The sequence below is a fragment of the Sciurus vulgaris genome, assembly GCF_902686455.1.
Source record: "Sciurus vulgaris genome assembly, chromosome: 7".
Lineage (NCBI taxonomy): Eukaryota > Metazoa > Chordata > Mammalia > Rodentia > Sciuridae > Sciurus > Sciurus vulgaris.
The window spans coordinates 120,943,220-120,969,927 of NC_136467.1; the positions used below are offsets into that span (position 1 = coordinate 120,943,220).

At 40.2% G+C, this 26,708-nt stretch overlaps 1 protein-coding gene across 3 annotated transcripts; it reads right to left on the reverse strand.

Annotated features, from left to right (window-relative positions):
* Positions 1-265: 265 nt before the first annotated feature.
* KCTD20 (potassium channel tetramerization domain containing 20) lies at positions 266-26,400 on the reverse strand. 3 transcript variants are annotated; one of them, XM_079148779.1, is made up of 8 exons: positions 26,246-26,400; positions 13,204-13,409; positions 9,249-9,453; positions 6,377-6,479; positions 5,748-5,868; positions 4,157-4,354; positions 2,438-2,548; positions 266-1,197 (listed from the first exon to the last, which is right to left on the reverse strand). In XM_079148779.1, the coding sequence occupies exons 2-8, from the start codon at positions 13,361-13,363 to the stop codon at positions 905-907; spliced, it is 1,191 nt and encodes a 396-aa protein (XP_079004905.1). In that variant the 5' UTR covers positions 13,364-13,409; positions 26,246-26,400; the 3' UTR covers positions 266-904. The 3 variants fall into 3 exon arrangements, with proteins under 3 accessions (XP_079004905.1, XP_079004904.1, XP_079004906.1); XM_079148778.1 differs by having other exon boundaries at positions 9,249-9,522; XM_079148780.1 differs by lacking the exons at positions 9,249-9,453; positions 26,246-26,400 and having other exon boundaries at positions 13,204-13,343.
* Positions 26,401-26,708: the final 308 nt, after the last annotated feature.

The window sequence follows — 26,708 nt, forward strand, 5'->3', positions numbered from 1 at the left end:
GTCCCAAACACATATAAAAAGATACTGAGCACTTAAGAGAAACTTCTGGCCTCATCTTGAAGGCCTTTATGCCATATCTCAGGTAGCAAAGGGCTGCCCTAGGGTGTCCAGACCTGTGACTTCACACCAGAATCCAATCCAGGATAATCTGATTGGCCTGATTTGGAGAGGTGCTATTTGACTTATGTGTTTCATTCCAAATGAATCATCTATTTGTCTAGGTTCATAAGCTAAAAAGGTTTTTTACACACTGTTGTCATTGCTCTTCTTTCTGCCAAAGAACCTCTCTGTGTGGCTTTGGATTGTTCATTGCATTAGTAAGAATCGAAACTGAACTTCAGCTCTTAAGAATTTCCTTTTGGACATTCTGAGTGAGCCTAGTTCTTCCTAGATGCAATCTGGGTGTAAATGGCCCAGGAATGGCATTTCATTAACCTTGAGTGAGCGTCTCACTAGTGCCTGCTTTTACAATGTAAGAGATTGTCTCCTTTTAAGTTTGGTCCCTTTGTTGCTAAGCAGTTTACCTAATATAAGACAGAACAAACAAAAACCACAGAGCACAAAGGACAGGGCTGCTTTGCTTAATATGAGGCAACAGGTCTTGACTTCCTTTTCTCCTTTTGCAGTTATGCAGAAATTCAGTGAACAGCACCAAACCAAAAATTTTCAAGTTACCAGGGCTGCTGCAAAACTGGTGGCCTAATTACCAAAGCGTGCTTCTTCATTCCTTGCCAGAGGCACAGACTTACTGAAAAGGACATGTTAATTATGGGGCCAATGAAATAATGGGGGAGAAGCATGTCTCCTATTCAGGGTGAGAAAGACAATGGGGAGGACAGGAAGGCCTAGCTGAGGGCATCCCAGACAGAGAAGAGCAGTGATGAGGGGTGGACTCACAGCAGGCCTAATCTTGAAAGTCATTAGAAGCCATCTGAGAAAGTGGGGCATTTAACCGGTCAAGTTCATCCACTTGGGGTGGGTGGTGCATTAATATCTCCTGGTCCTCCAAGACATCCTCCCCAGCAGCTACCAGATTAGTGAGGGATTTGCTTCGAACACACTGGAAATCCACATGACGACTCTTTCCTTCTTCCTTTTCCCATGACATCTGGATAAAAGGACGCTGCACATAATTATAGATAACTTCAGACCGGCCGCCGGGTCTTCTCTTAATTTTTTCTTTACAGGTAGGGTAACCTGAAACAGAAAAAGGCTCTTCTCATGATTCTGGCAAATTGTGCTTAGCCTGTGTCCGTTTTTCCTCCTTCCTCCCAAATCCAGACAGCAAGAAAAACTACATGGGAAGTGACCAGTCCCTGCCTCATTCCCTCCTAGTCCTTTGGTTAGTAGGACTTGTTCCTAGAAAGGGACTAATTTAAGAGAAGTAACAAGAATTCAATCTCTTCTGATGAAAGGGGAAGAGAAACCTCTTTTAATTTCAGGAGACTTGTTTTGTGGCAACAATACCACAAAACCAAATCCTACGAGGGCCTGCATACTTCTGTCCTCTTAATTCTGTTGCTTAGAGTGCAAACTATATGAGGAATAGTTAAGGAAATGTGGATGTTTAGTCTAATGAACAAACAGGAATGCTGCTTAAAATACTGAAAGGCTTTCATATGGAAACGGGAAAAATCTTAATCCAAGCAACTTCAGAGGCCAGAAGTAGCGGGCAGGCAGGAAAGGGAGGCAGTATCTCTTAAAACGCCTAGAAGAATGTTCTCATGGTGTGATGGGCTGCTCTGGGAAACGGGGTGTTCCTATCCTTTTCCTAGGGTCTCTCTAGACACATGGGGAAGGCAATGTGAAGAATTTAATAGATGATCTCAAAATTTTTTCCAATTTAAAACTCCAAACTCAGATATAATGAAAGCTTGATGGGTTCTTAGGGCAAAAGTGAGGCAGGAAGAACAGCAAAGCACACGAGTCAAAGAGCCATGGTGGGGGACCCGGATGGCTTCAGCCACTCCAAGAATCAGCCTCCGAGCCATTCCACAAGGGCAGAGGATGGGAGCCAGGTCATTTAAAGTAGCTCTGCCAATAAAGCCAGATGTTCCGCGAAGTCTTGAATTCTGAGTGCCCAAGCTGTGTTTTTCAGGACTTTCCAGGTCCCACAAACATCTTCACCAGGACTATTGCTGAACAATCCCCCCACAGTGAGCCACAGCCCTGCTGCAAGCCCTGTCACTGTCCTCGGCCCTTGCTGCGCTTCAGACCTATTCCTGTGACTGTTCTAAGGCATGTTCAATGGAGAAAAAAATGAAAAGAAAACATACAAACAAAACCCAGGAGGCCTTTACACTTAAGTACAAAGGTGGCTTCGCCACGTGCCTCCCGCACCCTCCCCAAACTCAGTTTTGCAGTGATGAGCTGTGGCCACAGATCCCAGCTACTCCCTAAGTAACAAGGTGATGCTAACTGGGACTTTTCTTTTTACCTTCAATTCCAATGCGAATGTTTTTCAGTCCCCGTTCCTTTAACACTGTCTTAGCAACATCTCGATTTTCAATATATTTGAAGAATCTGTAGAGCTTGGAACTATATAGAACTATATAGAAACACAACAAAAAAACCCTGGGGTTAATCATGGAATGAAGTCCTCTATAAGAGAAAGAGATGAGGTAACAACCAAACTATGAACTTGTACTTGACCACTGGTACCAAAAGAAACCAAAGAGGTCAAAGGTTAAATGTTAAATAATACATAAATCATAAGATAAATTTTTAGATTTTCAGGGTAGAGAGAAGGTCTGAGTGACATAAAACCTAGAAGCCATAAAAGAAAAAATACAGCATTTCTGCATAGCCAAAATGACCATTAACAAAACTCAACTTACAACCAAATGGGGAAAATATTTGTAATTCATATCACGACCAACTTCCTTAATGCATAACTTCCACATATAGACAGCATTCACAAACCACTAATTGAAAGACTAAATCCATTCGTGTAGTGGGCAAAGGAATGAATGCTGCTAACTGAAAGGAAATTAGAATGACTCTTAAAAAAGATATTAAAAAGCCTCACTCATGAAATAAGAAACACAAATTAAAACTCACACTGATCATGAGATGCCTTTTCGTAAAAAACCTTATTAAGAAAGTGGCAAAGAGCTGGGGAGATAGCTCAGCTGGTAGAGTGCCTGGCTCGCAAGCACAAGGCCCTGAGTTCGATCCCCAGTACTGCAAAAAAAAAAAAAAAGAAAGTGGCAAAGATACAAGTTTTAAAAATAGTATTTTGTTTGGTAAGGCTGTGGGAAACAAATCTATGTTTTGTAAGCGTAAATTGGTACTATCATTTTATGGGGGATAATTTGGCAACATCTACTAAGATTATAAAAATACAAAACGTTTGACTTTCCATTTCTGGAAGTATTCTATGGTGAAATAAATACATGAAAAGACTATTTAAAAGGATATTCACTGCCCATAATTTATCATTTATAGCCTAGTCGATCATGGTACATTCATGTAATGAAATACTATGCACCCATAAAAAAGCATGCGAAGTTTTTTATCATAGACATGGTAGAAAACTGTGTGTAAGAAAGAGGAAAAGAGGCTGGGGCATGGCTCAGTGGTAGAGCACCTGCCTGGCACATGTGAGGCACTCGGTTCAATATTTATTTATTTATTTTATGTGAGGCACCACATAAAAATAAATGCATAAAATAAAGGTACTGTGTCCATCTACAACTAAAAAATGTTTAAAAAAAAAAAAGAAAAAGGAAAAGAAATAAAGGGGAAAACAAGTATATAATCCTTTATGTGTGCTGAATATACTTGGACAAATATAAAAGAAACAGGAGGAAACTGGGTAGATGGGGCAGGAATGGAACAAGACTTAAATGTAGATCTTTTTATACTTGTTTTAAATTATTACCAATTCAAAAGGACTTAATGAAATGAAAGAACAATGACACCACTATTCAATCTGTGGCCTCAGATCTGACACAGTACCAGACAGCAAGAGTAGGAGTAAGAGAAATGACATCCCGCATTCCAGCACCAGGTCAGACCTGTGGCACTAGAGGGTCACCGTGCAGGTGAGCACACATCATCGTCTCAGCAGTGAGGTCTACACTGGTGCTGGGATCTGGCTGTCTGAACAGTATTTTTCTTGCTGAAATCATCTACACCCTGCAGGGGCTCCTACTTTGGGAATATTCTTCCCCCATGGGTGGAGGGTGGTCTTCATCCCAGTCCACAGAATCTTCATCTGTCAGCACGACAATGTGGCACTCTCGCTCCCCTTTCTTGGCACAGCCCACCATGATAGGCAGAATCAATTCTTCGAGGTAGTGATCAAACTGCTTGTGAGCACCATCATTAGACAGTTCATGCAGCAAAGCACCTGGGGAGAGAGAACACAGCTGAACATGCTTTCTGTCTAGATGCACTAATGTCTGGAATGAAAAAGACTACGCGGTCACAGCTGTTAGCACCGGTAAGGTGCAGAGGAGTCATATATTTCAAGGTAAAGAGACTGTTTCCTGCTTCAAAGTGATCAGTAAGCTGACTTTGTTAGATGTGTTTCATATTCTGTCAGCCTTCAATTTACTCATGTTTAATAATCCCTGAGCATTCTGAACAAGTGAGGTTTTGCTGAACACAGTGTCGCCAGGAACATTAATTCTATAAGAAAAGGAACCATCAGGTTCGGATGACTCTGTGTAGTACTCCTTCTGAAGATGCTCTGGACCCTGACTTCATGGAGTTGGAGTACTAGAGTACAGTGATAATCTGATGTTTGGTAACACTGACTCTAAATGTATATTACACTTAGCAGAGAAACTACAAGTCTAAAGCCCTTCATGCAAACGGCAGGGCAATGTATTATGAACTTCAAACAATGATTCTTTAAATAATTCAGGCAGCACAGGTAGTAAGAGCAATGTGAGTTCTAATCCTAGATTTAATGATTAGAGCTTTGAACAAGCAGGTTTTTCACTCTCCTTATTTGTTACAATTCAGTCAGCAACCATCTTTTAGAGCTGTTGTAAGATGTTAGCAAATCTATATTTACAAACAGTAGGTTAATAATGATTAAAATAATGGTAAAAAGAACATAGCCAATTTTTGCTTTTTGACTTTATTAGTGAGCCTTTCCTCGTGGACAATCAGTATCTTTGTTACTGGAGACTATCATGCTAAGTGAAATGAGCCAATCCCAAAAAACCAAAGGCCAAATGTTCTCTCTTACATGCAGATGCTAATTCACAATTAGGGGGTGTGGGTAGGGAAGATCAAAAGTTCACTGGATTAGATAAAGGGAGGATGGAAATAAGAAAAAAAAGAACGACTCAGACATTACTGTCCTACATGCATATATGATTACACGACCAATGAAATTCTACATCATGTACAACCAGAAGAATAAGAAGTTGTGCTCCAATACGTATAATGTCAAAACACTTTCCACTGTCATATATAACTAATAAGAATAAATAAATAAACAACAAAAAAAGAGTTGATACCAAGATCCTTCCCAAGAGGGAAGCAATTAGCTTGGTGACTCCCGAGTCAAGCTAGATCTGAACCCCCTGCATGATTCCCTTTGTTTACTCTACATTCTCAAAATACTTTGAAGAGGGAGAGGGAAGGGGTTAGTAGGACATCTCTGCCTCTACAGATGACTCTCGCCTACAATGGAAACTCCTCCAGTTTAGTAACAAAAAGTATCATTTGCTTCTAAGCAAACAAAGTAAGGCTGTTCAAATGCAAGTGGCAGGTATTCCTGTACTTACTCAGATCTTGACATCGGATGGTGTTGAAGTCAAAGTTAATGCAGAGATAATCGCATGTATCTCTAAGGTCTGGAATAGAGATGCCATCAGGACAATTGATGATACCAGTTTTGTAATAATCCTGTAAATACATTAGGTAGAAGAAATGTGGCAAAAAACAACATGAAAAATGACTTCTGCAACCCTATTTACTCCTGCTTTTGTTAAAGTGATGGGTTCTTGGAATTATCATTAGATGACAAAGTGGCTCCTGGCTATCCTGACATGTTTAATCAGAACTTGATAACTGAGCTCACATAATCAAGATAGACAAGAATAGAAGTTACAAGAATAAAAAATAAGGAAAGGCAACAACTGGGAAACAAACCCTAAAGTCAGGAACATGGCTAATGGAACTCTTTCTTTTTTTTCTTGTGGATTAAACCCAGGGTCTTGCTGATACTAGGCTAGCACTCTGTCACTGAGCTACATCCTTGGCCCTTTTAAAAATTTATTTTGAGACAGGGTCTCACTAAGTTGCCCAGGCTGGCCTCAAACTCGTGATCCTCCTGAGTAATTGATGGAATCCTTAAGGGCACATGCATGTTCCTAGGGAGAAGGATATTTTAAAAAAGGAAGTTACCACATACCAGCACTGTGCGAAATACAGTTGCACTGATTCCTTCAGCAATCTCATACTCTCCCTTCTCATTGGGCCGAGTGAAGTTGTACTCTCTTCCTGGTCCAAACATCCTGCAAGACACCCAGGCAACGTTACCTTCTCCAGCAGGACTCTTCAGATGAGACTTCTCCCTTCTTTACCTCATTTTGTAAGACTACTGCAGTGTAAGCTAAAAACATAGCCCTGGGTCCCAAGGCCTAGAAGAACTCATGTCTTAGGAAACTCCCTTCAGACAGGAAAAGAGGAGAGCAACTGCTTTACGAATGGATGTGCAAGACAGAATGAAGCACCAAATCCTCAAGGTTCATTTGTAGTGAGCTTCTTTGGCAGCAAATGCAATAAAATATCAACGGCAGACATGGCCCTTAGAAAATCTCTAACCTGTGTGCTGGTTGCCTTTCATGTCTTCCCCAGGGTCCAAGAACCTGCCTGTATCTGCTGATGGCTTTGGAAGAGAGCTTCTCTGCTCCCAACCCTTCCTCCTTTGCCTTCCTGTCAGCACTACCTATCGGGCAGGCGCTCCTCAATACTTCTAGGTGTTGCTTTCTTCTAGGTGTTTACCATCTGAACTGATGGTAGGTGTTGGTAGGCGTGTTAGCAGGTGCAGCTATGTTACGCTAATGCTCTCCCTTTCCTGGCACATCTTAAGAGTGGAGCTCTGTGAAAAGAGCCCTTACAATCCAAGGAGCTGCTCTACTGAAGAACTCTGAGGTGAAGAACAAAAGGAGGGCAGGGATCAGGCATAGTTCAGAGGCATCTCAGCATCTCAGAAGTCATGAGGGCAGAGAGAGGAAGCTCGCTGATCTTACCCACCTTCCCCATCCTGCCTTCCTCCTCTCAGGTCCCTCCAGCTTTGGACCCCTGACTTCTCCAGCTGCAGCCTATGTCTGAGGGAAAAGGGAAGGCGGCGCAAGGGCCTGGGCAGCCAGTCTGCAGATCCAGCCAGCCCGATTTGATTTCCCCGTCGGGACTCACTGCCATTTCCTTCCTCAGCCTATGGGCAAGAGCTGCAGTGAACTAACAGTTCACAACTGTTCTAACCTGAATTGGCTGCTTTTCAAAGGTCTGAGAATGATTCCGCATTACACACTTTCCAAACCATGCTCCATGAATAAGAACTCTATCCTGATAAAAGTCATTTCCAAAGAATGCTGGTGTTTGCCTGGCACGCTCTGGTTAAGTCTAGCTGAGAGAGCTATGAATCAAAATAGTGAACAACATGCTATAACGACAGTCCCTGCCATCTGGCCTCAGTAGGACTGAAGCTTGGGGTTTTCATCTAGTACTGCTGGCAGGGATTTACTTTAGTCCATTCTTATTCTTGCAGCTCTTCCCCTTGTGACTAGTGGCCCACATCTGTAAGCTAGCTGGCTAGGTACAAGTATGTACACAGCCAAAGGACAGAGAGCTCTAAGAATGAACCTGGGTAAATCACAGAACTTGTGACCCTAGACTACTCAGCTGAATGAACCACCTAGGTAAAGAACCAAACTCTCCTGTCCATGGGGAAATCCACCCATCCCCAGATTTGAAGAACCAAGAATCTGTTACCCAGAAAATGCTTGCCTTTTTTCTCGTAATCACTACTTTCAGAGGCAATATATCTAAAACAGTCAGCCTGCACTGAGGAACACTTTCTTGAGGGAGAGGGACAATAGTAGTGATACTAAAACTGAAAAGAAGAAGTCAAATCTGCTTAACTTATATGGCCAATTTGGAAAAGTTTTAATGTTTTACTCTCATCTTAATTCAGATATCTGAGAAATACAGAAACAGGTTTGGTTCTAGTTTAAAGTAGTAGTTCATTGTGAATTTTTATGTTCAAAGATACACATATTTGAATAACTGAATTCTGATTCCCAGTTCAGCTCAAATTAGTTCAAAGTCTGGAGTGAGGCCATACCTTTAAACAAAATAAAATCTACTTCTGAGTAGATGAAAATCACCCAAAGTCAAATCTATGCACATACTACCATAGTACTTTCATTTTTTATCCAAATTTGCTCTTCCTGATAATATCTTCGGTTAGTCAGAGAGGCTGTCCTGCCCCTGGCCATGCTCCTGGAAGTACTTCTTTCATTCCCTACACTGCAGCCCTGAAGAGCCGAGGGCAGGGGACGGTGAAAGGAGGATTCGACAAAGTCTGAATGAAGCAGCACAGGGAGTGGAACATGGAGAATAAAGACAGCGATCACGAAAGAACAAAACAATTGGGTATAAAGATCCCATTTCAAAACGTGTGACTAGTAATGAAGGTCTGAGAACATGACAGCACGGAGTGTGTAACAACAAACAAAACTCCAGAAATGGTGAGTCAAATGTTTTCAGTAAAATAGCTTGTTCTTGTGTCAATGTGTTTTTTCTGATTTTTCTTAGGGGGAAAAAAAACACAGCTCAGGCTTCAACTTACCAAACATCTTTGACCTATGTAACTCGGAGAACCTAACTTTAGGGTGAGCTTACAGAGAAGTAGGGAATGAGATTCACCAGGTGACTTTCCACGGTTCCAACTAGGTTCTCCTCCCTTTTGTGGAGCTTCCCCACTGGATCTGGGTGCTGGCAGTCCTGGGAGTGGAACCGGCCGGGGCCCTGTTGGTGCGCGGCGGGAGCTCCACAGAGCACCGCCCTCGGCCCTCCTGCACTGGCTGAAAATGAACTACGTCACCCTTCACATCACCAACACACAGTTTGTACCAGCTTGTCCTCCTTTTTCACAAAAGTAAGAATGTAGAAACTTAAGTAATGCAATGCTTTTCAGTCTCACATTGGATGCAAGATAAACAGCATGTATTTCTATTTCTAAAGAAGAGTGAATCTGGAAGGAAATGATCATCAGTTACCTTCCCAACATGGTATCCGGATGAGCAGTGAAAATTTGTGGATTCACAACAAAACGTGTGCCATCTACAAGAAGGGTCACTTTCTCTGGTGCCTGGGAATGAGAGTTACTGCCAAAGCTCATACTGCTGTTTCCAAATCTTTCTGGAGCAATAAAGGGTTCATGGTTCCGTTTATTCCCACTTTGGAAGCAAGAGCCTTTAATGTCTTCGGGAAGCGGCATTATGTGAGGAAAAGGAAGATTTGCTGGCTGAGAGGCATAATCAAGTGAAAGGTCTAAAAGATCATACAAACAAACCAAATAACTTGAGAACAAAAGCCTTGGGAGAAAAATAAAACCTGTCTTCTTTAAAACAACAACAGTTAAATGAACAAAACCCAAACTTTTAGGTGATCACAGGCAAAAACTAGACTAGGGTTAAAAACAAAACTAGAGACCATATCAGATCTCCCTGAACTTATTTTCCAATATATAGGTGGGGTGGGGATTGGCAGGGAATGAATGCAGAAATACTCACATTGGAAAATATAATGATTTTTAAAATGTAAACTGTGTATATGGTTAAAAAAGCAAAGAGTAGAGAAGAATTTACGTGGAGACCCAGGAGTTCCCTGCCATTTCCCCTGATTTCCCCAGAGATTGGTTCTCAAGGCAACAGCTCTTCTGTTTTCTTTTCTATCTCAAAATAATACTCTTATATTTCCCATGTTTTATTTAGGAAACCCCCTATAGCTATATGCTAAAACAATTTCACTCTTCAACTTTTTTTTTAATTTTATTTTCCAGTTGGGCATGGTGGCACATGCCTGTAATCCCTACTACTCAGGAGGCTGAGGCAGGAGGTTCACAAGTTCAAGGCCAGGCTTGGCAACTTAGCAAGACCATGCCTCAAAATAAAATTTTAAAAAGGCAGGGGGTATTGCTCAGTGGTAGAGTGCTTCTTAGCATGCATGAGGCCTTGGGTTCAATCTCTAGTATGGCCAAAAAAAAAAAAAAAAAAAAAAACTTTTTTTTTTCCAGAAAGAAGGATTCGCTATCTAATTTATCACTTTTCCTAAAAATTCATAGAAAAATGCATTTCACTATATACAGGAGATTCCTAACATCATCTACACCATTTATTGAACAGGCAGGTCTTGCTCTCCATGGAATAGTTCCAGGGCAAATGGTACTAGAATTCATTCATGGAACTTTGGTGTTTTGTCCTACTATTATAAAAAAGCCATTTTAAAAAAGCTATTTAAATTTTCTAAATGTGGTCTTATCTGTAAAATAAGGATAATAATATTCACTCTCCCTACCTCACAGGGTTGTTTTGATTATGAACTGACAGTATGAGAATACTTAAAAATGTACAATACCACATAATACACACAGGCTTAAAAATAAATATATGAAATATGGATGTATATAGAAGAGAATCAGAAGCATATACAAACACATTACTAAGACAATTTTTTAAATAGGCAATCTCCTCATATATTTTATTCTAATGTAAAAGAAATATTTTTTAAAGAAAAATTTCAAATACACAGAAGCACAAACTTTAAAAAACACATGTATTCAATCACCTACTTGACAAGTTTAGTTATTAACATTTTCCTACCTTTTTACAAACTTTTTTTTGAAAACAAGAAATAAAATGTTTTAGATACAAGTGAACTGTCTCACTTCCACCCCCTCATATATTGTAAATGTATATATAATTATTCATGAACACGATTACTGCCCATTGGGTCATTTAGTCTGATTTCCTGCACTGATAACCAAATACATTATTAACTACTTGTTTGAAGACAAAAAGAAATCAATATATAGACCAAAAAATAAAGTTCACATCCTACAGCTTTTGACATTATGGTCCCATGTTTGCATACCAAGAGCTAAGGACCCACACAATGCATACGCTAGCTTGTAGCAAGAAACACTTGGGTTACCAAGATAGACTTTCACACTTGAAGTGCTGTTCTTAAAACTGAAATAGGTGGGGGGCTGGGGTTATGGCTCAGTGGTAGAGCACTTGCCTGGCATATGTGAGGCACTGGGTTTGATCCTCAGCACTGCAGATAACTAAATAAATAAATAAAATAAAAGCCTCATCAACAACTTAAAAAAAAAAAAATGAAATAGGTACCTGAGTTACTGACTCAGTTCTTTAGAATGCTGATTTCACGATGATAAAGCAATTAAATTGGGTTGATTCCTGAACCCAAGGAAGAAGCCTCAGCTTCTGCCTTGCTTAAATGGCAAGGTAGGAAGAGACTTGGTGCACAAATTCTCCTAATGGCCTTCTCTAGGGTGCAATCACACACTTTACTGTCAGCTGATACATATAGCACAACCTGATCAGAACGACAGAATCAAATCTTGGTTCCCCACCTCCCAGTAATGTGAACCTGGGAAAGTTACTTAAGCTTTCTAAGGCTCAGTTTTTTCATCTGTAAAACAAGGATAATAATTATATTTATCTAGAATAGGTGTGGGCAAATTTTCTATAAAGTGCAGAAGTATTCTAGGCTGTGCAGGTCACAGTCTCTGCCACTGTGGCAGGAAAGCAGCCATAGATGATATGTAAACAAATGGTCTTCAGGGTTGTGTATCAAAATTTTATTTACAAAAACAAGCAGCAGCCAGATTTAACCATAGTTTGCCACCTCTAATCTAGAGAATGTACTATGTGTACAATTCCTAGTACAGTGTGTGCTCAATAAATGGCAGTTGCTATTATTGTTGCTATTTTTATTGCAAGTTGAAAAGTATGATTAGAAAATACAGCTAGTAAATTAGCCAATATATAAATACCTTTTTGTTATAAATGATAAAAATGATGCATCTTGGGCATGAAATTGTTAAACCACCTTTGAACAGTATATATCAGAACTTGTTCATTAGGTTGGCAACAGAGAGAAAGAAGAAAGCTTAAAGGAAGAGTTTATGCAGATGTGTTCACACTAACATCTGATAATAGTCATTGACACGCATGCATCTTTTTGCTGTACCACAGGAATACATTAAGTAGTTCAATGGAAACAAATCTTCTTGCTAATATTTTAACAATAGAGATCTGACGATAAATTCTCTTGGAAATATTATACTTAGGGTGCTCTGTCACCTTATGTCTCATTTAAAATTATGCATTAAGGGAATGCAGCATTTTAATCATAATTCTGCTAATACTTCTACACACACAGAAACCTATTGCCATTTTTATCTTCTATAAAATTTCTGTCACCAAGAAAGACAAGATCAGATTTTTTTCTAAAACATCATTTGTGTAGTATATCCTTAGTTATCAAAATACTCATATAGCTTTGGGATTCTGAATTGGTAAATATTCACAATGAGTGAAAAAGCACAACATACACCATATGATCTCAATCACATAAAATGAGATGTTGCATATACACATGCAGGACCTAGGAGGGCACGTTTAACCAGATTCTTGTGATTGTGAATGATTTTGCCTGACTTCTTGTATTCTACTTCCTATAATGCACATATTATTATTTTTTTTAAATTAAGATCATTTTAAAAACTTGTTAAAATTAGTAAAGAACCTAACAGGTTATCAAGAGCTTTCACATCATTAACATTAATCCACCAGACTTGTGAGGAAGGAGGAACTGCAATATCCCTGTTTTCTAGATTAAGAAAGCAGGACTCAGAAAGATTAAGGATCTCATCTGTGGTTATAGCTAATGCACTGCAGAGCTAGAATTTTAATCCGTCTTCTGACTCCAAACTTACAGCGTTTGTCTTACACCATTATCACCAAGTTAGATGTGCTAGGCTAATTAAATAAGTGGATATTTTCTGTGACAGCTTAATAGAATTATAATAGGCAAGCTAAGTCAATTAAGTAGATAATATATTCATGCCTTCTTGGCAGAATAAGATGCTCAAGGGTCAGAAAACTCCCCCACCCCTCAAACTAAGTCAAGAACTAATCAATGTACCTTCATTCCTGGGACCTAGGGGATAGGTAAGATTATGAAGACCAGGTGAAGCCAGACTATTTGTTTCTTTTTCTTGAGCTGCAGCTAAGGTATCATCCACTAGGCAGCTGGCCTCTGGCCGCAACAACCTGTCACCGTCACTGCCACGATGAACGTTCATTCTCAGACCCTGTGTCCTCGACTGTCTGCTTAATCAGAGATGAGTCCTGGAAGACAACAATATACATAATTTAGAACTCACAAAACAGGTTTCCAAGGACTTCCATGGTGTGAAAGCCAAACTAAAGGACAGATAGCTCTAATTCTTGTTCTTAGGAGACAAGGGCATCTTAAGAATGTTTATGATTTTATGTTAATAGGACTCAAACTAATCTAAATGTTTTGTTTTGTTTTTTACCAAATCACTATGAACAATGATAAATTTGTTACCAGGAAATAATTTTAAGCTTTATCCATAAATAGACATCCAGTCAACTGACTTTGGTACACACATGATCAATTCTACATATTAAATCATAAAACAATAATTTGGTATTGCTTATAACACAAACACAAGCAATAAGGAGAAGGGTCCAATTGTTTAATTAAAGAAAACCTCTGTTTTTAAAAAATGACATATATACTCTTGTAAAAATTAAGCACCAGGAAATTAACAATCAAAACCATACTGAGGTAGAAAAGCTGGAGTGAGAAGTCACCAGAGCTAAAAAAAAAAAAAAAGAAAGAAATTTTGATTTGTAGTACTCAAATTCTCCTTTTCATTTTCTTTTTGTAAATTCCATACATTATGCTCAACCCCAAATGCCACCTCAAAATCACTGGCTATAAAGTAACCACACCACCTCTCCCCTGGCAGCCCACAATTCCAATGAAGGACACACTGAGTGATAGTCACATGCAAGACCCTCACTACCAGGGCAGAAGAGAGGAGCCACAGGAGCCACACCGGGGTGTCAGGCCTTTCGGCTGGTTAACTGTGCCCTACAACACTCCGAGCTCGGTGGCTGCCCAACTACTGAAACTATCCTGCCTCGCACTTTCACACTTAATACTGCATCCATTTCCACTTGGCTTTCTGCTGGCACTGGGTTCAGTTCTTAGCACCGCATATAAATAAATTAAATAAAGGTCTATTGACAACTAAAAAATATTTTTAAAAAAAATTCTTATTAGAAAATCACATACGCTAGTGTAGTTGGAAAAAGGAAGTCTTCATAAAAGAGATAAAATCTGACCTGGGTTCTGAAGTACAGGTAAGATTTTCTCCCCAACTTTTAATCTTGAAACTTTTCAAATCCATTGGAAAATTATAGCCTTACTCAGATTGACCAGTGATCACCCTGACTCGTTAGCATGGTACTCACACTATTTATATATTTTTTCCAAATTTCTTGAAAATTATAGACATCAATGCACTTCATCCTTCATATTTTAGCATAAGTATCTTAATTAGAAAATTCTACAAAACACAAAAGTACTATTTTCACACTGAAAAAATGAATAATTCCATGTTATCAATAAATAATCCATAATCAGATCTATCCAACTGGTCTCATATTTCATTTATAAGGCTTTTTGGGAAGCTATTTTAGCACTAGGTATCCTCACTGGGGTATCATTACCTCTAGGTCATGTCAATAATAGAGATTTTCTTTAAAAAACAAACAAACATAATTTATACTGGTATTTGTAATTTAAACCCAATAATACATTTCTTTATATTAGTACATCTTTTCTCTCACATTAAAAATCTTGGTTCATGGGGCTGGCATTGTGGCTCAGTGGTAGAGCATTCATCCAGCACATGTGAGGCACTGGGTTTGATTCTCAGCACCACATGTAAACAAATGTATAAAATAAAGGTCAATCAACATCTAAAAAAATCTTTTTTTAAAATCTTGGTTCATAAACCAGTTTCATAATAATAATGTCAATAACAGCCCTAACAATAAACTAAGTAGGTTTAAGAGTTTTGTAGGTAAGTTCTTTAAAAAAAAAAAATGTATACTTTTTATTTGTAGGGGGACACAATACCTTCATTTTAATGTGGTGCTGAGGATCAAACCCAGCCTCACACGTGCTAGGTGAGCGTTCTACCACTGAGCCACAACCCCAGCCTGGGTACAGTCTTTTTGTCCTTAAAGTACAACCCACTAAGGATGCACAGTCAATGTACTATGTTCAAAATTTTTTTTTTTCTATGTATGCTCTATAAGTTAGATTCATTTGTTTCTCTTTACATTCAATTATAGTATATATTCATTAGTTTTTAAATTTATTTTTGAATATATAAAACATTTACATGCTTTTAAAAACTAATAAAATTAAAAGTTATCAAAAAGACCAACAAACTGGGTGCGGTGGGACACGTCTGTAATCCCAGCGGCTTTGGAGGCTGAGGCAAGAGGATTCCAAGTTCAAAGCCAGCCTCAACAACTTAGCGAGGCCCTAGGCAACTCAGCAAGACTCTGCCACTGAAAAAAATATAAAAAAGGGCTGAGGATGTGGTTCAGTGGTTGCGTGCCCCTGGGTTCAATCCCCGGCAGCCCCTCCCCCCACAAAAAAGAACAACAAAAATTAAAGTCACAAAAAAAAGGAAGCCTCAGGAGCCTCTCTCCTTCTGATTTCCTTCCAATCTGTTCCCACTTATTCCGTACAGATAACCAGGTATCTTAGTCCACATGTATTGCTATAACAAAATACCTAAGGCTGGGTAATTTACAAAGAACCAGAAATTTATTTTCTCATAGTTTTGGAGTCTCAGAAGTTCAAGATGAAGGCATATCTGGGTATCTGGTGAGGGCCTGTCCCTCACAGATGGTGCCATCTGTATGTTCTCATACAGTACAGAAAAACTACCTGGTTCCCTTCCATTCCATTTTATAAGGTACAAGAGTAGTGCCCTTATTGCCTAATTGCCCCCCCCAAAGGCCCACCTCTTAACACCATCACCCTGAGGGTTTAAATTTCAACATATGAATTTTGGAAGACACACAATCAAACCACAGCATTGGATGACTAGTTTCTCTTTATCTTTCATGGTTCTCTTTGCTGTAATAAGCAAATACATGTGCATGTTTTGTTTTACTTTGCAGTACTGAGGATTGAACTTGGGTGCTCTACCACTGAGTTATATGCCCAGTCCTTTTTTATCTTTAAAAAAAGTTATTATTATTAGAGACATGCAAATTAAAATCACCCTAAGATTTCATCTAACTCCAATTAGAATGGCTATTATCAAGAACACAAGCAATAATAAGGGTTGGTGTGGATGTGGGGAAAGAGGCACACTCATACATTGCTGGTGGGATTGCAAATTGGTGCAGCCACTCTGGAAGGCAGTGTGGAGAATCCTCAGAAAACTTGGAATGGATCCACCATTTGATCCAGCTATCCCACTCCTCGGTTTATAACCAAAGGACTTAAAATCAGCATACTACAGTGATGCAGCCATATCGATGTTCATAGCAGCTCAATTCACAATAGCTGGATTGTGGAACCAACCGAGATGCCCTTCAATTGATGAATGGATAAAGAAACTGCGGTATATACACACAATGGAATATTACTCAGCCATAAAGAATAAAATTATGGCATTTACTGATAAATCGATGAAGTTGGAAAATATGCTAAGTGAAATAGGCCAAGCCCAAAAAAATCAAAGGCCGAATGTTTCCTGTGATAAGTGATGACACACAATGAAGGGGGGAGCGGGGAAGAGAAGAATGAAGGAACTTTGGATGGTGTAGAGAACAATGGGGCAGGAGGGGATAGGGGAAGGAAAGATAGTAGAATGAGACAGACAGTATTACCCTATGTATGTGTATGATTCCATGAATGGTGTGAATCTACACTGTGTACAAACATAGAAATGAAAAGTTGTACCCCATTTGTGTACAATGAATCAAAATGCAGTCTGTAAAAAAAAAATTTAAATTAAAAAAATGTTATTATTAGTGCATATAGTTATACACAGCAGTGAGGTTCATTCTGACATAATCACACTTGCATGGAATATACTTTGTTCCATTTCAGTCCCCAGTACTTCTTCCCCCCCATTCTCCCTGCTCTATCTCACTGACACCCCACCCCCCTGCATCTATTCTTTTTATAGTTCTTCAATTGCCTATCTCTTTTTTTTCCCCCTGCGGTACTGGGGATTGAACCTAAGGCCCTGTGCATGTTGGGCAAGAGCTCTACCACTGAGATAAACTACCAGCTGAGAAATTTATTTAGATCACAATTCTGAAGATTCAAGAAAGAGGAGAGGGCTGGGGTTGTGGCTGAGTGGTAGAGCACTCACCTAGCACATGTGAGGCACTGGGTTCGATCCTGAGCACTGCATATAAAAAGTAAAATAAGTAAAATAAAGGTATTGTGTCCATGCACAACTGAAAAAAAAAAAAAAAAAAAAAAAAAGAACGATGCTGGTGAAGACCTCATGGCAGATGGAAGGAGTGCAAGAGGGAGACATCGCACTGCCAAAGAGGAAGCCAGAGGCTATGGTCCCGCAGTTCCTTCTGAGGGCATGCCCCCAATGACCTAAGGACCTCCCCTCGTTCTCCTCTTAAAGATCCCACTTGAAGCATCTCCACACTGTGAACAAGTTCCCAACATGCGAACCTTCCGGGGCCACGCTTAAACCTTATGGGAACCACAGCCTGTGCCTCCTGCCTCTGTAATGCAACTGCCACAAAGCACAAAAGAGACAGCAGGGGAGGCTGCAGGGAGCCGAGCCCTTGGAGGTTCTCAGAGGGTGGCACCAGGGAAGCACAGCCACTCCTCAACTCTCCCCCACACCTCGCTCCATGCGTCTCTTCATCTGCAGCCTCTGAACATCCTTTACTACACATCAGTCAGTGTGTTTGCTGGAGTTCTGTGAACCACTCTAGCAAACTCATCATCCAAGGAGGGGCTGCTGGAACCCTGACATAGCCAGCTAGTCAGAAGCACAGGTAGAACCACCTGTAATCAGTCTCTTACCTGGGGGAGTGTGTGAGACAGCCCTCGACCTGTGGGCTGGTCACTATGTCCAGGCAGGCTGCATCAGAACTGAATGCATGAGAGGGCACCTAGTTGGGTCCTCTGCTGGAGAACTGTGGCTGGTGTGTGGGAACAACCCCCACACATTTTGCTCACAGAAGACTGTGTATGGTAAGTAGAGAACAGGAAAAACACTTTGGGGTTTTTTTTTCTCTATGGCTCTCCAAGGGGGGAAATGGAAAAAAAAAAAAAAAAAAAAACTAAATTATAAAGCCCAATTGTTGCATTTCTACGCAACTATTAAAAATGTTTTAGAACATTTTTATAAAACATTGGGACTTACATTTCTTCTTAATGACAAGTTCCTATCAGACTATCTGCTAAGAGCAATCACAAAATCTAGCAAAATGGAAAAAAACATGTTTAAAGGCATTAGAAAACTAGTAAGGTGGTCAGTTCCTGGAGAGGAGGAGTGGTGGGCAGTTTTATGTGTTACCTTGCTAGGCTACAGCTCCCAGTTACTCAAACTAGGTACTAGGTTAGTACCTAGGTGTCTGTAATCACTTTAAGTAAGGAAGATTATTCTAGATAATCTAAGTGGGCCTGAAGCAATCAGTGGAAGGGTTTGAAGGACAGAGATGAAATTTCTCTGAGGTATGAGAAATTCCACTTGTGGATGGTGGGTTCTGCTCCTCCCTGAGTTCTAGCCTGCCCCTCGTGATGGAAACCTGCCCAAGAGATTTCAGACCAGCCAGTTTCTGAGCCTGAGTCAGTCAACTGCTTGCAACATCTCAATATATATGGATGGACGTGTACGTACACACACACACACACACACGTACACACACACACGTTCTATTTCTGTGGACCCCTGACTGGTAGAGAAGGGAAATAAACTAAGGTAAGCCTGAAACTTTCCGCCCTCCACAGATTTGTCAATTTGGAAGCAACTGCCAAGAGGCTACAAAGCTGAGCAGCTTAAACAGCAGTTAAAGTTGAGTTAAGCAGTGCTTCTGTCAGCCCAATGGTGTTGAGGCAAAAACCAGAACAAGCTTACCACCAAGCAGGAGGAGCGAACAAAAGACCTTTGGCTGGGAGCCTGGCAGTTAGAATTTAGAACAACAGCAGCCAACTTTTCTGGTTAAAAAAAAAAAAAAAAAAAAAAGTCGACAGTAAATATTTTAAGTGTTGTAGGTTACACTATTATAGTGTAAAAGCAGTCATAGTCTTAGTCTTAGTCATAAATAAGTGTGGCTGTGTTCTAATAAAACTATAAAAACAGGCAGTTGGCAACTCCTGATCTATAACACCATTTATAAATTTGACCTAATTTGCAACCCACCATTGCAGGATATCATTCTTTTTCAAGTGTACCTGAAAAATGAGTCAGAAATGACCATACTCTGGCAATGCAATCTCAATATCTTTAAAAAGATTGAAATTATACAGTGCTGTTCTCTGAACATAATGGAATAAAGTTAGAAATCAATAACAAAATAAGAATATCCCTGAGAGTTGGCAAATTGAGTAACACACTTTTGAAAACTTTTTGAAAAAAAGAAATCATGCCAGGTGTGGTGGTACACACCTGTAATCCCAGCAACTCGGAGGCTGAGTCAGGAATATTCCAAGTTCAAGGCCAGCCTCAGCAACTTAGTGAGTCCCTGACACAAAACAAAAAATAAAAAGGGCTGAGGATGTGGCTCTGTGGTAAAGTACCCTTCGTACTTTAAAACCCCCGGAAGGGTGTGGGGAGAAGACAGTGGAATGTAGAAAATATTTTTAACTGAATAATTAAAATACAATATATCAGAACCTGCTGAGTCAAGCTGAGGGAAATCTATAGCTTTAAAGAACATATTAGAAAAGAACGAAAAACAATGACCTTTTCAACAACATACTGCTGCACTGGGGACACATGAGCCTTTGAGGACATTCCTTATCCAATCCACAGCAAGGACATTACCAAGAAGGACTATAGGCCACTCTCATAAACATAAACGCACAACTCCTAAATGGGCTGGGGATATGGCTTGGGTTTGATTCCCAGTACCACCTTAAAAAAATAAATAATCAGAAAATCAAATCTGATACATAAAAAAAGGATAATACATAATGACAAAGGTTAGTTTAACATTTGAAAATCAACAGAGATGCCAGGTGCAGTGCTGCACACCTGTAATCCCTGCAGCTCAGGAGGTTGAGGCAGGAGGACTGTGATTTCAAAGCCAGCCTCAGCAAAAGCAAGGCATTAAGCAGTTCGGTGAGACCCTGTCTCTAAACAAAACACAAAATAGGGCTGGGGATAAGGCTCAGTGGTTGAGTGCCCCTGAGTTCAATCCCAGTACCAAAAAAAAAAATAATAATAATCAATATAAATCACCAATTAAAAAATTAAATGTTTTATAATAATATCTAAAAACATGCAAATGGTGTTGATATGTTAGGGTTTTCAAGCAGGTTGAAATTATAATGTATTTATAGAAAAACAATGAAATATTATTCTCCCTTAATGATAGGGTCATATGATTTTTAAAATTTTTTAGTTGTAGGTAGACACAATACTTTTATTTATTTATTTTATGGAGTGCTGAGGATGGAACCCAGACATGCTCACACATGCTAGGCAAGCGCTCAGCCACTGAGCTATAACCACAGCCCAGGAACTTTTTAAAATTACTGTTTCACACAGTATCCCCAAATTTCTGAAATGAAAATTCTTACTTTTTAAATGAGGAAAAAGGAAAATGTATCTCTAAAACCAGAGAACTCCCTAAGAAAATGATGGAATCACTGTAATAGTTTTTTTTTTAAGTGCTTAATAGAAGAGTTTAAGAGAAAATTTTATCAGATGAAATAGAAAACAATACATTATCATATAAGGGAGTCTGACATTTTTCTATCTGAAGAAGAAATATGCTTAAGAGATGAATTAGGAATTTCGATTATATATTTGAAACTGATTCTAAAGCAGATTATTCAGTAGGATAACAGGATAATTGTGATACCTTTAAATATAACAGTGATTTATGCAGAGGCACGATATGCTTCTTAGGATACTCAATAGCAAGGAGGTTCCAAATAACAGGTAAAGGTAGGATAGCTGACAGGCACATGAAAAAGGATGCTTGCTGCCCAGGGACCAGCGCAGAGGGCACTTCCTGATAAGGGAATGGAGTATTCAGATTACCCAGCATGCAAATTCCTAACAGACTGGTAAGGAGTGTTGTGAGACTGAGCCCTCAACCTGTGGGGCAGGATACTATGCCCAGGTAGAGAGCATCAAAATGGAATGCAATGTCCCCTGAAGAACTTATTTATCTAGGCTGGAGTTGTAGCTCAGTGGTGGAGCGCTTGCCTAGCATGTATGAGGCACAGGGTTCAATTCTCAGCACTGCATATACATACATACATACATACATACATACATACATAAATAAAATAAAGGTCTATCAACATCTAAAAAGAAAAAAGAAGAATTTATTTGTTGAAGTCCTCACCCCCAGGATCTCAGAATGTGACTGTATTTGCAGACAGTCCTTTAAAGAGACAATTAAGGTAAAATGAAGTCATTAAGGCAGGCCCTAATTCACTAAGATTAGTGTCCTTTTAAGAAAAGGTAAGGACAAAGATACACAGAGGGGCAACCATGTGAAGACACAGGGAGGGCAACCATGTGAAGTCAAGAACAGGCCTCAGAAGAAAACAACCCTGCTGACACCTTGGTCTTAGACTTCTCTCCAGGACCGTAAGGAAATAAATTTCCTATGTTTGAGTCACATCTGTGGTCCTTGTTTTGGCAGCGTGAGCAAACTCACACAAAGACATAACTGCAAAAATCAAATTTTTCAGGCTGGGGATATAGCTCAGTTGGTACAATGCTTGCCTCACAAGTACAAGGCCCTGGGTTATGGAAAGTGTCTTAGTTTTATGGTATAGACTGTGATCTTCATATATAGGTGTAAATCACTAGTAGTTTTTATTTTAAGAAAGTTGAACTTTCACCCAACAATAATTCATTATAACATCCCTCCATAATTTTTTTTTTTTTTTCATACTGCAGATTGAACTCCGGGGTGTTTTATCACTGAGCCATACCCCAAGTCCTTTTTGTTTTTTATTTAGGTCTAAGTTGCTTAGGGCCTTGCTAAGTTACTAAGGATGGCTTTGAACGTGTGATCCTCCTGCTTCAGTATCCCAAATCACTGGAATTATAGGTGTGCATCACCATGCCCTGTCCTCCCAATTTTAATAACTGAATTTTATATTTGTATAGCATTCCAAATTCAAATTTCATTCATATTTGCTAGTTCATCTGATCCCCAAATCTTTTCTATAAAAGGCAGAGACAACTAGAAGCAAATCCTGTGGCCTGGGTCTTAGAGCTTTCCATTAAATCCCAATACTTTCTAAAATTTTAGTAGGACTCCCCATTTCAGTAAAAACAGAAATAAAATTTATTTTATATCTATACTTATAAAATCCTAGTATTTCAAATAATGGAAAGAACATGCTTTCTAAATAGAATAGTATCTTGAAATAAATTATTTTTTTTGATATCCTAAAATGTGACTTTATTTTTTTATTTATAAATTAATTTTTAAAAAACAATTATAGACATTATTTTCTGAGAACTTACAATCTGTCAGGCACAGTTCTAAGGCACTTTACATGAGTTAATTCAATCCCCCAAACCTTGAGGTAGGTACTAATTCTATTTCAGAGACACAGAAACTGATGAGTACTTTATTCAAGCTAGTAAACGAAGGAGCCAGGAGTTGAACCTAGACAAGACTATCTCCAGAGCCCACATTCTTAACTACACCACAAAATGAACCAGGACACTATCAAGCATAAGTTTTCATAGCTTTGAAATCAGATGGGTTTAAATTTGAACACAGGCTCAGCCACTTCCTAAGTGTGTGCCTGGGTAAGCCTCATCTCTTTGTGTCCTAGATTTCTCATTTATAAAATAGAGATAATTAAATGGAACAATGATGTAAAAGCATTAGGAAACTGTCTGGTACCTAAGGTATACTAATTAAGCCCTTACTGTTACTATTTCTATTACTTTGATGGATATACAAGAACAATACAATAATGTTTAATTTGAGTATTCCATGTAAAAAAATGCCAAAAGGTCCTCTTCTTTTATCCAATTTCTTTCCTTCTTACTATTCTAGAAGTGCATGTATGATTCTAATAATCTCATTTCCCATAGGAGTTAGGAAACATTGAATCAGATTCAAAGTTAGATAAGTCTTAATTAACAGAGAGATACCTAGTAACTTTGGTAAGGACAATAGCATATTTAAGACTTCAAAAGATTCTGGGCATAGCTCAAGCATCTAACATAAAAATCACCAAAATATTTAAAACTTTCATTGACTCTTTTAAAACACTGAATTTACAACCTCTCTTGGGTTTTATGAGATGGCCATCTTCTTGTTTATCTATCATTTTACTCCTTATTTCAAGTTTTAAAGATGTCTTTTATTACTCTCATTCCTCATGATTTCTGATTTGATCATATTCTCCTTCAAATTCCATTTTCCAGATAAGAATATACTGCTTTTGTAATTATAAGGAAGTCAGTCACCTCTATTTTCCTTCTACTTCTAATTTCTCTGGACCTTTTTCACTTTTGAAGCATTTTACTTGAGATGATTTGGGGAAGAACTCGTAGGAGCCAAGAGTCCTCACTCTACCATCTCATCTTTTAGATTCTTCACCTGAAAGATGAGAGTACTGCACTAGATAAATTTGTAATAGGGTCCCTTTTATCTCTAAGCCTCATATTTCCATGATCTTCCAACTAGAAATCACTCAGCAATCCTGCCACACATGGTGGTACATGAGTATAATCCCAGGAACTCAGGAGTTTGAGGCAGGAAGATCCCAAATTCAAGGCCAGGATTAGCAACTTCTTGAGACTGTCTCAAATTTAAAAAAAAAAAAAAAATTATAAAGGGCTGGGGATAATATTAGCTCAATGGAAAAGTGTTTCTGGGTCCAATTCCAGTACTGAGGAAATAAAATAAAATAAGTAAATAAAAGAAATGAATCACTCAGTAGACCAACAATTCCCCTAAACTTTTTATTCCAATTAGCTAAAGAAGAGGTCATAATGTGAGATTGGGGGCTCAAGACCAAAATTATCAGGAAGACCAAGGCAATCAAAGAAAAAGCATGACATTTTGTGAATCACCAGGAAAAAAGATGGATTAGTAAGAAAAATCAAACACCAATCTCCTTACAAAAATTCAAAAGGGCAATAAGAAACAGAAAAAGCTCTTAGCAGAGTACAGATCAGCCAGGTCTTAATTCTGATTTAACAGAGGGATGCAACTCTGGGCTACATAAGCAACACTGTTGATAAAATGACCTATTACAGTACTTTGGGCAAAATAGGCATTACTGGGATATTTGGTGATTGAATTAATGTCCAGCTGTACTGAAAGACTTCAAAACTGCTACTGGTATTCATATATACCAGAGAATATAAGTACTCAAGGCTATGGGAAATACACAGCATTGGTTGCCCTGTTCTATAGGGAGGAAGACTGAGCAAGCTGGGAGGGGGAAGATTTGGCCCTCCAGTATAGCTTAAACTCTGATGATACTGCAAACAGCCCCCAGAAGGAAATGGACAGATTAAGTAGGCACAGCAAATGTTTATGACACCAAAGCATAAGAGAATGTGTAAAAGTCATTTCCTGTCCTGACATCAGGGTTCAAAAAAGCACTATCTTTTTTCACACTGCCTTCCAGAGAGTCAGGGCAGTTGGCCTAGGACTTGTTAGAGTTGGAAGAGGAATAAGTCAACAAAAAGATAAGGTTTTTAATATGCCCAACCCAATGGTGGTTTTTCAAGGTGTGGTCCCTAGATCACTAGTAACAGACCAGGGGAGGGTGTTTGCTTAAAATGCAGACTCAGAGACCTGTAACATCTCTAAAAACAGACTTTGAGTGGTGCTAGGGTACCTTAACCTTATTAGAGAAAAACCTTGTTTTGAGAACTATTGCCTGGATTGGAGAGTAGTGGGGCGTTGAAGGTGAAGTTCTGCTTCATGATTCATCACATCTGATTGATATTGCAACACTGTTTGGGGGGCAATTAAAAACTCAACTTCCCAGGTAACAGATGCACCTACTGGTTAAACTGAACAAGGACACAGTTAAAGGACTTGGAAATGCATTTTCAGAAGCTCTACAGTTCCTTCAAAGGTTTATCTTGTTAGTTTGTTCACTGGATTCTTATTTAAAAATAATCGGTTCAACCCAAGAATTTTCACAAAGAATCACAAATTTCAAGACAGAAGAGGTTTTCTGATAAGGCAGAACTAGGCTCACAAACCTGAAAACGCTGTGTGCTATACAAAGTGGGGTTTAGGGCTGGGGGAATAGCTCAGTTGGTAGAGTGCTTGCCTCGCAAACACAAGGCCCGGGGTTCATTCCCCAGCACTTAAAAAAAAAAAAAAAAAATAGTGGGGTTTTACTCAAAAGAAAATTACAGGTTAAAGCTCTCCTCGGTTCTTTTGCACTCAGAGTCACGGAAGAAAGCTAGTCACTTGTGTGTGGCAGGAAAAGAGTCTTCGAAGCAGGGGTGAAAGGACCGAGCAAAATGCAATTTATTCCAGGCAGAGTTTAGGAGGAAGTCCGATCAGCTACATTCTCTTTAATGGTTCGGTTAACTGCCAAGACAAAAAGTGCCCGCAAACGTGCTGTCAGCGAACGCTCCAGGGCTCTGTCTTTTCCGCTCTGGCGGGATACACCACCCGAGGCCTGCGAGGCAGACAAGGGACACTCCGGCGGCCCCCTGGACGGGGTGCCACCCGGACCGACGCGACCCCCGACGACGCCCGCATCGGACTTCACCCTGCGACCCGCGGCAGCGCCCGTCACCCATCCGCCGACCCTTCCCGACGCCCACCGAGAGCGCGGCCTTGCGGTTCTGGTCCGGGCCGCCGCCGGGGTCTGCCCGCGCGGCGCCAGGAGGAGAAGGCCCCGACACAAAGGCAACCCTGGGCCACGCCCGACCCGTCCCGGCCGCACTTACTCTTCGCTCCCCGTCGCGCTCCCGCGCTTGGGGCCGGAATCCGCCCGGGAGGCGCGCGCAGGCCGCGCCGCCACCAGCCGCCGCCGGGACCGGCAGTGCCGCAGCGGCGCGCGCTCCCCGCCCTGGCCGGCGCGGCCACGCGGCTGAGTCACCGGGCGCTTCACGTTAAGAGTCCCCACCGCGCGGGGCACGCCGGGAAGGCCGCCCTGCGGAGGGTGTCCCTGGCGCTCTCCTCCACTCCATGCCGGGCCGCAGGAGGACGCGGGCGCGCCTGCCCCGCAGGGTTGGAGTCGGCGTCGGCGCCGCGGACACCCTCCGCCAGTTATTAAAGGCTAAGAGGAAAGTTCGTAGTGTTCTGAACTGTGAAACGAGCTCTCGCAGCCCTCGGACTGCTAATGCCGTAGGACGATGCGGAGCCGCAACCTCCCCATACCTTCGCGGGGCGGGGGTGCAGTCGTAGTAA

Bases quoted from the DNA above. Each gene is read 5' to 3' on its own strand.
- KCTD20 (XM_079148778.1), bottom strand. From the start codon at position 13,363: ATGAACGTTCATCGTGGCAGTGACGGTGACAGGTTGTTGCGGCCAGAG. The intron at 9,523-13,203 runs GTACATTGATTA...ATGATCTTTTAG, and splicing joins CCTAGGTCCCAGGAATGAAG to ACCTTTCACTTGATTATGCC. The intron at 5,869-6,376 runs GTATGTGGTAAC...ATGTATTTACAG, and splicing joins CTGTATTTCGCACAGTGCTG to GATTATTACAAAACTGGTAT.